The 11,333-nt window shown below is 35.9% G+C and overlaps 1 protein-coding gene and 1 long non-coding RNA gene across 2 annotated transcripts in view; one reads left to right on the top strand and one right to left on the bottom strand.

The window, feature by feature from the left end:
- Nucleotides 1-11,333, top strand: part of LOC135117697 (uncharacterized) — a 192,517-nt gene that overhangs the window by 163,559 nt on the left and 17,625 nt on the right. The gene's annotated exons all lie outside the window — the stretch shown is intronic.
- Nucleotides 2,998-11,099, bottom strand: LOC110371633 (myb-like protein AA). Its single transcript, XM_064037377.1, has 2 exons — nt 10,959-11,099; nt 2,998-5,294 (listed from the first exon to the last, which is right to left on the bottom strand). The coding sequence occupies exon 2, from the start codon at nt 4,963-4,965 to the stop codon at nt 3,877-3,879; it is 1,089 nt and encodes a 362-aa protein (XP_063893447.1). The 5' UTR covers nt 4,966-5,294; nt 10,959-11,099; the 3' UTR covers nt 2,998-3,876.

The following is an 11,333-nucleotide window of genomic DNA, read 5'->3' as shown; positions in this document are numbered from 1 at the left end:
CCACTGTCTACGACTCAATTAATATTAAAATTATATTTATACAAATAATAGTATACAAATTTAATATATAGGCAGGTAAGTAGGTAGATACCTACATAATTATGTATATTATAATCATAATAATACATAGTTTCTCTAAAAAATATTGATTTTATAACTTCGTTATTCCTTACTTATGTCAAATGGCACATACTTTGTTTAAAAATAATAAAATACCTTATTAATTAAATCTAAAACACACCTCCATGATCAGTCATCTCTCTATTAATCTTCAGTCGAGTACTAAAAACAAATCTCAACATTTTATGTGATGGGTACAAATCTTTGGTAATATTGTTAAGCATCATTGGGACTGAAGGAATATGATATAAATAGTTTTGCAACTTAGAGAAACAAGTCTGTCTTAAAATCTTAGCTGTCACGAAATTTTTTTTAAAGCTTCAAAATTCATGTTACTTCGGGGCCGACCGACAACGATGAACGAGACAGTTAAATATAATCGGGAAACCAGTTGAACTATAAACGAATTGGCGATCAGCGTCAAAGCAAGTACGTAATTTATTCTATTCAATCGTTTTAATTGGAAGAGTATACAAATATTTGTGATAGATTTTCTTCAATATTATTAAGACCAAAATTACAGTATTTTTTTATTTATTGTGCCTATTTCACTGGTTTAAATCTGTCAGGCTTTTGTTATGCGACAATATTTGCGTCAAGTTAAAAGTTTTGGTAGGCATTACTTACCTACCTTAATTTATAAAAACTTAATTTGACATAAAAATAAACAGAACTTTGTTATATTAAACATATACATATGTATATGCAATCATCGATTAATTTATATCGGTCTCTGCATAATTTAAAGCAGTTAGGCCAATCACATATTGTAACTCAACTCGCTTTGGGCCACATAATATAATACATGTTGTATTATAAACATGGAAAATAAGCTTTTAAAGCTGTCATTTAATGAAACTTAAAATAGACACATTGAGCTAAGTATATTGACTGATTTAAATGCTTTCAATCAACATCTTTGTAATCAACTAGAGCACATTGGCAAAGATGAAAGCCCCCTCCGGAAGTCATAAGTTCGATACACGTCCATTGCACTTCTGGAGCTTGATTCTGCTAATTTAATCCCACCCAAAACAAAAATGTGAAAGACTGCCAAGTTCGATAATATGGGAACGCTTCGCCTATAAAAGAAGTGAGATCTGAATAAGTACCAAGTTCCATACACATACCTCAGTTAAAAATAGTTACTTTTTAATGATGCTACTTGGCAAGTTTTCACACACCTTGTTATAAACCTACTAAATGCAATGAATCAAGTATTTAATTTTCTATTAAAACTTGCCAAGTAACATCATTAAAAAGTAACTATTTTTAACTGAGGTATGTGTATGGAACTTGGTACTTATTCAGATCTCACTTCTTTTATAGGCGAAGCGTTCCCATATTATCGAACTTGGCAGTCTTTCACATTTTTGTTTTGGGTGGGATTTCATTTATTTTTGTAAGGTTGTTTATTTTATTTTTTTCATATGACTAAGTTAGTAGTAACTGACTGACATGACATGTTATCATATATTATGTTTGTGGATCAAAGTTACACATTCGTTATTTTCGAAAGTGACTCACACTTGACCGTTTTCAGATTTTTACTTTACTTTGACTAAATACAAACCTTTGTAACGAATTTCAGATCGGTACGACCATTCGAAGATATATTATATAAATATAGATAAATTTAGTTCGTTTTAGTTCCTTAGGGGTATAAAACACCTTCATTATTTTAAAACCGACTCACACTTGACCATTTTCAGATTTTTCCCTTTACCTTGACATAAAGACCTACCTCCATGCCAAATTTCAAGTCAATACGACCATTGGAAGTGGTCTAGGTTTTTGATGAGTGAGTCAGTCAGTCAGTCAGTCAGTCAGTCAGTCAGTGAGTGTATAGTAAAAATAGCGATTTTCTGACGTCAATATCTCAAGACCTACAATAGGTATATTAATGAAATTTTGTATTTTAGATAAGTGAGGGGGTCTCAACAGATACTTGAAATTTGATAAGCGTAAATAAAATAGATTTTGAGTTATAGGGTGTTCGAATTTGGCCCGAAATGGTTCGTGTAATATAACCCACGGCCGGTGTGTCGCTTTTTTTTGCTCGAACTTGGCGGACACACTGCCGTGTGTCTAGATAATGTGTCAATTGGATAAAAATTTAATCTCAATAGCAGTTTAACCTTAGCGGGCATTCTGCTACTGATAAAAGACCAATCGTATTCAAATGACACTCCATTGTTTTGCCATTGGTCAGGGGCCCGATTCTCCTAATTTTACTTAAGCGTCATACAATTCACGTTCGACTGAGATCCAATCCCGACTCAATTACGATTGAAGAGTATGTGGCATTCCGCTATTTTTTTCTTTGAAATAAACGTTTTTTTTTTTTCATTTAACAATGAATCATGAGACGACTCAAGGCTAAAGCTGATATCAGATAAACGCTTCACTAGAGTGTTCACGCTCTAATGAATGCTTTACTTTTATTTCACTTAATGCTTACACGACAAGGCTGGAATGACAAACACTAATGAATTTCATTTTTATACAGCATCTTGCATCGCAGGTCAACGAAGAAAGTTATCAACTCCTCACCTAGGCTGGGTGAACAGTGGCAGCATACCAAAGGAACGAAAATGAGCGAAAAATAAAGCGACTGATATCAGCTTCACTGCTTTTTACCGTAACTAAGATTTTTGTCGGATCATTGACAATCAATGATATTTTTTTACAAATGGACTTGCTTTGAATTCGGAAATAGGTACGTTACTATATTTTTCGTTTCATGCATCTGTTGCTGGAGTTACGAGTACTTTTAAGTATCTACTCTAGATCAGAAAAAAAAATGGAATTACAGTCGACGAGAAATCAATTACCTAACTCGTTGTACCTATACCGGTGCGCAGATATACGCGAGACCTATTTTTCTATAATTAGCGGCATATAAGCGGTTAGGTCACCTGAATATATACACAAGTCTGCTTCATTATACGTGCATTCATTATTTCTGGTTCACATGCTCAACTTAGTATTTTTGGTTATAAATACCTACACAATATTCAGTCGTTAAAAATGTAGACACCTTCAAGCTACAAGTGATAATTCACAATAGAATAACATATAAACTTACAGATTTAAAAAAAACTGACCCGCTCTATAAAACTCGTTTCTCAACTCGAGACTTTTTTGTGGATTGTACACATATGTGTACTTTAAACAATTGTGCATTTATCGTAATCATAGTCCTGGTTTTCGACTTCGATTCGTGCACAAAAAATTATACAATCTCCATTCCATTACTACTTATACTTCTATTTAATATGTCTCTTTTGGTTTTTTTAACACTACTTTGGCAACAACATGCACTATATCTAGTGTACTTATGAACATTTATAAATTTTAGGAACTAGAAATAAATAAAATGATCTTAATTACCTACATATTATTTGGTACAAAACAGAACGAATAAAGGCCTGCGATCATTTTGCATTATACAATATCATACTAAGTTGCCTAATAAAGGTACAGTTCTCGTAAAACCCGATGTCGTCCGGAAACTAAATTCCTTCCCCACTCCCGCTAGCCACTAATACCTGGAATTGGTTTTTGCACAGCGACTCGCGCAATCTTCCGTAACGACAAAAGGTTTAGGGAGAACTATACTTTTCAATATCATAGTCATTAATCCTAATGAGTACCATACACACCTCATGCAGAAGGATTCCATTAACTTTTTTGTGCACATGGTTAAAAATTAAAGAAAAGTTTATGTAACTGTGGATAAGTTAAAATGCGCATTTAACTATTTAATTTGTTTTTATCATTACTGGCAGGACTCCCGCAAATGATATTACAAGAATTATGTCTGTTCTTGCGTGTGCCGTCGACGTCGCAGTCTGTGCCGGCGGCCACGGACGTCAGTGCGACGGTCTTGTCAAAGTCGATAGTTGTGTAACCGATAGCAGCAGAAGGTGCCGTGCCGGGGTTGTTGGCGAGGCCCACTTTCTCCACACTGCACTGCGACACGAGGCGTCCCCGAGGCTGCGACGAACACGAAGCCACACTTTCGTTTTTAGAACTGTTGTAGGACTGACTCTCAGGAGAAGTCAAATCTCGTGTCATTTTGACAATGTCTTTATTAGAATCTATATCTAATATTGCGTAGTTCACTTCCAACTCCTCGACAGGTGACATTGATGTAAAAGTATCAGACTCTGAAAACTTCTGATTGTGTTCAGTAGGAGCAGAAAAACTTAATATTTGTTTAGCGTTTTTCACATTGTCTCCCAAATCGCCGAGCGATAAATTTGCATATGTGTTTATTTCTGGTTTGTTGCCAACACTTAAGTTGCAATATTCGACTTGTTTCGGCGTCAGAGGAGTGGTCGGAACTGTGTCGCTTTTACTGGCTTCTGGATAGCTGGCATCATTAGGTACAATGTTCATATACAGTCGCGCAGAGTCCTGTTGTACCTGTGCTGGTGGTTGTTGTTGTTGTTGCTGCTGCTGCTGCTGCTGTTGTTGTTCTTGCTGTTCCTGTTGCTCTAGGCTCAACTGGGCATAGTGTTCACTAGAGTTACTCAATGTTGGTGACAAGGGACTGTTTACTTGTTTATGTGATATATTATCATTCAAATATCTACTTTCAAGGAATCTAGTCTCATCTTCTATGTCTCTCATGGTATTCAAAGCTGTCTCTTGTCGTAAGGTATTCCGTAGGATAGCTAAATCTCTATTTATATCATTGGAGTAAACATGACGAATTTCTGCTGCACGATTTTCAGGCACCTCACCTTGGTTATTATTGGGTTCTCTCTTAAAATCTCTTAACTGGTAGACATTAGTGACTTGATTGGTACTGGATTGTGAACGGGGATATAGAGGCATAACCTCTAAAATATCTGCACTCGATGGAGATCTAGGTGACTGGGTCACATTACGTGGAACTACTGTGTTTGATATGATATTTGGGATGTTGTTGTTAACAGCAGGCCGCACATTGTCTGGCTGGCCATTATCTATAGATGAGCGATGGACAACACTTGCCTGCAATGTTTGCCTGCCCTGAGGTGATGGCGTCAAACGGGATACAGGATACGGTACAGAGTCATGAATAACATTCCTTAATTGTATTTGTTGTTGAAGTGTTCTAAATAGAAGGGAAGCTCTTCGACATCTGAATGCATATATGCCTTCTCCCGTCTCACATCGTCTTCCTGAAAATTACCAAATTTTATTAAGGCCACGTTAAACAATTCCATCTGACGGTATGAAAAACAATAATATGTACCAAAACATTCTAAATGATCACTTGGTACATAGTAAAGCAAAGTGGCTTTTTCTGTCCCCTTATACGATTAAATCATCAAAACTACGCAAGCGATTTTCATGCAGTTTTTTTTTTAATAGATAGAGTGATTAAAGAGGAAGATTTTTTTTTTTTGTAAGTCGATTTTATTTTTTTGTAACAAAGTTTTTTAAAGCATTTTTTCGTATGAAGGTGTACAAATATTAAGTTAGAGAGTATGCCATATTTTTTAAACATTTTTATCTTTTTTTTGAGATACTTCATTTTGTTATAGGACATGAGGCAATTTTGTATGGATTGCGATCCGTCTTCTTTGTGCTCAAAAAATTCATTATTTGCGAGGTGTTTTTATTATCATTCATGACATTAATCCTTATCTAAATAAATACATTATAAATCACAAGTATTTAATTTGGCCAACTACGACGTTTTATTGAAAGTAACACGTTAGGCAAATATTCGCCAAGAGATGTGAATGCCATTACAAGGGAAAAAAAGTATTTCATTTACAAAAAAATTGTTCTTTACATCGTTCGATTTAACTGAATATCTTAGAAATAAAGCAGTTTTAAAATAACAACACAGCAAAAAAAATATGATCGAGTACTGTGCACAATGTGCACAGCCTAGGACTACTGAACCATTTGGAAAATTCTTTCATTGTTAGGAAGCTACACTATCCCCGTATCATATCGGCTATATTTTACCCGGATACGGGAAGTCGTTCCCACGGGTACTTCTCACTGATTAATTACGAAATTTCAGAAACTATTAATTCCTACAAACTTGAAGGGAAGTAGGTTCTTTGTAGAGTAAAGATATGCGTTGAGTAGCGATTTTACAAACATCTACTTCTTATGGAAGTAGATCCTAACTAATCCTAACTAATATTATAAATGTAAAAGTAACTCTGTCTGTCTGTCTGTCTTTTCTTCACGCCTAAACTACTGAACCGATTTGTGTGAAAGGATGATGGGTAAAATTGGCCGGTATATCCAATAAAAACCATTCGCATATCAAATGATAGCTTATACCCTAAGCTTCATTTTTTGTTATGGGCACAACCTTGTAAACCACCGGAGAACGAAGATATGACACTTGATAGCATAGGACAGCCCATGGCTTTGAACCACTTCAGTGCGTATGGGATGGATGTTTAAGTGCATTATTATTGTCAATCATTGTCAGAACGAGTCACAGAAGGTGTCTGTGCCCATATTTTCCAAGTTTATTGAAAAAAAAAAGATTATTTAGCAGGTAGTATTTACAACTTATGGTGTACGTATTTCGCCGTTCTGGTAAGTCTAACCGACATAACCAATGAAAATCAATTGCATATCAAATGATAGCTTATACCCTAAGCTTCATTTTTTGTTATGGGCACAACTTTGTAAACCACCGGAGAACGAAGATACGACACTTCATAGCATAGGACAGCCTAAGAACTTGAACCACTTCATTCTGTATGGGAGCGATGTTTAAGTGCATTATATTATTGTCCATATTAGTCAGAACATATCACACAAGGTGTCTGTGCCCATATTTTCCGAGTTTATTGAAAAAAAAAAGATTATTTAGCAGGTAGTACTTACAACGTATGGTTTACGTATTCCGCCGTTCCGGTGAGTCTAACCCTTATATCCAATGAAAACCATTCGCATATCAAATGGTAGCTTATACTCTAAGCTTCATTTTTTGTTATGGGCACAACCTTGTAAACCACCGGAGAACGAAGATATGACACTTGATAGCATAGGACAGCCCATGGCCTTGAACCACTTCATTTTGTATGGGAGGGCTGTTAAGTGCTTTATATTATTGTCAATATCAGTCAGGACGTGTCACAGAAGGTGCATGTGTCCATATAAAAAAAAAACAGTTGGTGTAACTATTCCGCTGTTCCAGTGACTTTAACCGGCATAGCCAATAATATCCATTTGCACATGAAATGATAGCTTATACCCTAAAATTCAATTTTTGTTATGGGTGGAACATTGTTAACCACTGGGGAAAAAAGATATCAGTCCTGTAAGCCTACGACTGCCTAGTGAATTAAACTACTTTGGCACGTATGGTATACAAGGAAAACCTATCTTTTTATTACAAATAACGTAGCTTTTCCACCACTGAAAGATTTTTCAAATCAGTTCAGTCAAGTTCAGAGCCCATTTAATGCAAATACTTGTCGTGAGTACTTGCACAGACATCATCTAATGGCCAGGATAATACATCTTGCTTTGAAATATAATCCTGTGGAATTAGAGATGTGCTGGCATCAATCTATCATCATCAATGACTGTCGACTGTCCTGGCTAACAAGCCTGATGTGCCATATGATGAGAACTCTGTGAAATCTGACAAACAACTTAAATAACTTTATTCTACTGATTAAACCGGACTTGACCACCCGTTTGGTTACTATTTGTGCATCACTACATAGTATAAGACAAAGTCGCCTTTTCAGTCCTTATATCCCTACGTCCCTATGAAAGCTTAACTCTTCCAAACTACGCAACAGATTTTGATGCAGTTTTTTAATACATTATTCTATTCAAAGATAGAGTGATTGAAGAGGAAGGTTTGTATGTATAATAACATTCGTTAAATAGTGAGTAAATACTGTTTTCCCGTGCGAAGTGGGGTGGGTCGCTTGTTTTGTAATAATTCGACAACCCATGGAAGACTATCCTGGTGCTGCAGAACGAGGATATGTTATCACCAATAATGGAAATAATATACGGTGGTAGAAGTAAAAGTTTTTATGTTTTGTTTTGCTATTAAAACAATTATGCCTAGTTAAGACCGATTTTAATTGATAGTCTACCCTAGGCTTATTTAAATAAGTGACGAGTTGACGAAAATACATCATACAATGATTTTTCCTACTATTGATTTTATTTTAACAAAAAAAAAACGGTGCAAAAATTATAAATCTTTTGTGCCCGACTGTACTTATTTCCGGTAGATTCTTGACATGAACTGTTTTATTTCAGTAACTGTAGGGTATAAGCAATATTCTAATATACATTAGAACTTTATTGGTTATCAGGCCAGGGTTCATACAAAATTGCCCATCATCCTTTGGTACAGACATAGTTTGGAACTTGAGAAAGGACATAGGATAGTTTTTATTAAAAAAAAATATATAAAAATAAAAAATAAAATTTATTCCGGACATATAGCGCCATCTATTGGTCAAACCAAAAATATGCCGGAAGTCACTATTCCATGCGAACGAAGTCGCGGGCAAAAGCTAGTACTCTATATTTTAGAAGTGCGGGTCTTAAAATTTGGCAGTTAGCCCGCTTATTATTATTATATCTAGCCTGTAGTGTCCCACTGCTGGGCAAAGGCCTCCCCATCTCGCTTCCACTCTTCACGATCTTTCGACCGTGTCCACCAATCCGAACGATAGGCGTCTAGTTCGTCACGCCATCTCTTCCGGAGCCTACCCCGCCTGAGGTGTCCATCCTGAGGTGTCCACTGGGTGATAATAGTGGCCCATCTTACAATAAAAAAAAATGTACACGAAGTCGCGACCGCTAGTGTAATACCTCCTTTTCTTTGATATTTTTTTCACTTTTTACATATCCAACTAAGCAAATCGAGCGAGTATTTTGGCTTTTAATTTATAAATTAATTTATTAATTCCACAAAATTAGATGAAAAGATTTTTGTTTTTTTATTTGTACTTTATTCCGAGTATACTTTTGGAGTTCTAAAACACACATAAAGAACTTGTTACTTTACAGTGTATTAAGAACTTGTTCATTTTATTGTGTGAAAAAAAAATGTTCGCGCTCGCTTATCTCGGGCTTATTTGTAGGTTTAAAATATTCTGTCTCTTATTACTTTTATAAGTAAAGCTATAAAAAATTTACGCCATCAATGATATGGATACATTTTTTTTCAGTTTAATTTTTTAATTAATATTAAAAAAAATGAGATGTCTTATTTCCATATGAACTTTCTTATTTATGCCTCTTTGAATTTCTCTCCTTCCTACTTCGATAGATAAGTACACTCAAAATATTTCAATACCTGGGGGCACTTGAGTAACAATTAGACCCGGGTGCTACATGAGTGCTACATCCCAGTATAAATTTATAATATTTATATTATTTCATATTTCTATCAATCTTCATCTCAATGTTTAAACTTAGGTAAAACAATTTTCAATACTGTTACAATCAGTATTTCAGGTTTAGATGTGCTGAATATTAATACTTTGCCAGTGAGTATATTAATGTTCAACATTCCTAAATGTTACCTAAACTATGCATACAGTACCAAAATTTTTACCTAGTAGTACACACAAACTACTCATTCCCCACTACGTTTGAGTCGGCTTCCAGTCTAACCGGATTCAGCTGCGTATAAGTGCTTTACAAGGAGCGACTGCCTATTTGATCTCCTTCTCGTAATACCAACAAACTACTGTGAGTCATAATTACTTAATACTCAGAGTTCTACTAGGTATTGAGAGGAGAAAAGATCATATACTAATAATTAAAAATTGATGGAGTATTGAGTATTAAATACAGGACTCTGAGCAGCATAAAAAAAGTTGAAAGCCACCACTAAGTTTGGCACCAGTAGCGGCTTTAGGGTAGGGCACGGTTGGGCGACGGCCCAGGGCGCCGGACATAGGGCCGCAGGCGCCCCAACCAATCCTTGAGGGGCGCCGCGGTACGCTCCTGGACCAAGAAATTTCAATTAAATTAGTGTATTGTCATACAATGCCGGGCGCGTTAGATACACTACTTTTATGTCCCAAAACTCAAAAATTTTCGCGCTCGCTTCGCTCGCGGTTTCTTTACTTTACACTTACATTTTTTTTTCACATATAGCTACTTTTAATGTAATGTCCCAATACTCAAAAACAATCGCGCTCCCTTCGCTCGCGGCTTCTTCACTTCACAGTCGCCTTTTATTATATATGTTAAGGACTTTTAGTGATCCAAATCTCAAAAAAGCTTTTTCGGGCTTGCTTCACTTAATAGTTGTTTTTGTTTTTTTCAACATTTTTGTCTACCCTAGCAAAAAGGTAGCGTCGTTTTTAAGTCCTTTTATTAATAAGAACGTAACTTCTATTAATGGTACTATTTTAAGTCCCAAAATTTTAATTCATAGGCGCCAACACCAACAAAGAGTTATCTACGTTTGGGCTACATTTTAAGTCATTTTTGTTTTGAGTTCTTAAATATAACAAAAAATTTCGCGCTCGCTTCGCTCGCGCAATCAGAACCTGTGTTCCCGTGTTTTTGCATTCACCAACCAGCAATAACTTATGTACGATTGGGCTACATTTTAGGTAACTTTTGCTTTGACTTGTTAACAATAAAAAAAAATTCGCGCTCGCTACGCTCGCGCAATCGGTAACTATTTATATATGTCTCTGTTTTTCGTATGGGTTTGAATTGCAGTTGGGGGCGCCGTAGAAATCTCGCCCAGGGCGCTAGTAGAGCTAAAGCCGGCACTGTTTGGCACAAACTATAACCACCCTTGTACAGTAAAAGAAACTCAATTATTTGGATAAATATTTCTTAAAATTTTAAATAATGAAAGTTACCTGATTCAAAACTAAATATATCCCCTTCAAATCCATATCTTCTTAATGAGTGTAAAGGCCATATAGTAGAGTCTCTTCCTTCTCTATACAATATTATATCAGACTCTGTAATCTCTAATTGCCCAGAACATAAGTCTGCACCACTCTAGATAAAACGTGGGGCCCATTAACTGTTGCTGTAGTACTTTCTTCTAGAGGTATAATAGGTGTGGATTGCATCGACTTAAGCTTTGGTTTCCTAGGAAAGCGGTGCCGTCATATAGCGGCCGTAATACAGCGGTGAAAGACGTCACCAGAACGTTGTCTATGTAAACAAAATGGGGCGGTTTCCTAGAGAGCGGTAACTGACACCGTAACTTCAAAAAGCGGTGCCGC

This window comes from Helicoverpa armigera, chromosome 13, assembly GCF_030705265.1.
Source record: "Helicoverpa armigera isolate CAAS_96S chromosome 13, ASM3070526v1, whole genome shotgun sequence".
Classification (NCBI taxonomy): Eukaryota; Metazoa; Arthropoda; class Insecta; order Lepidoptera; family Noctuidae; genus Helicoverpa; species Helicoverpa armigera.
The sequence above is the reverse complement of the archived record's forward strand: the minus strand, read 5'-3'. Positions and strand labels throughout refer to the sequence as shown.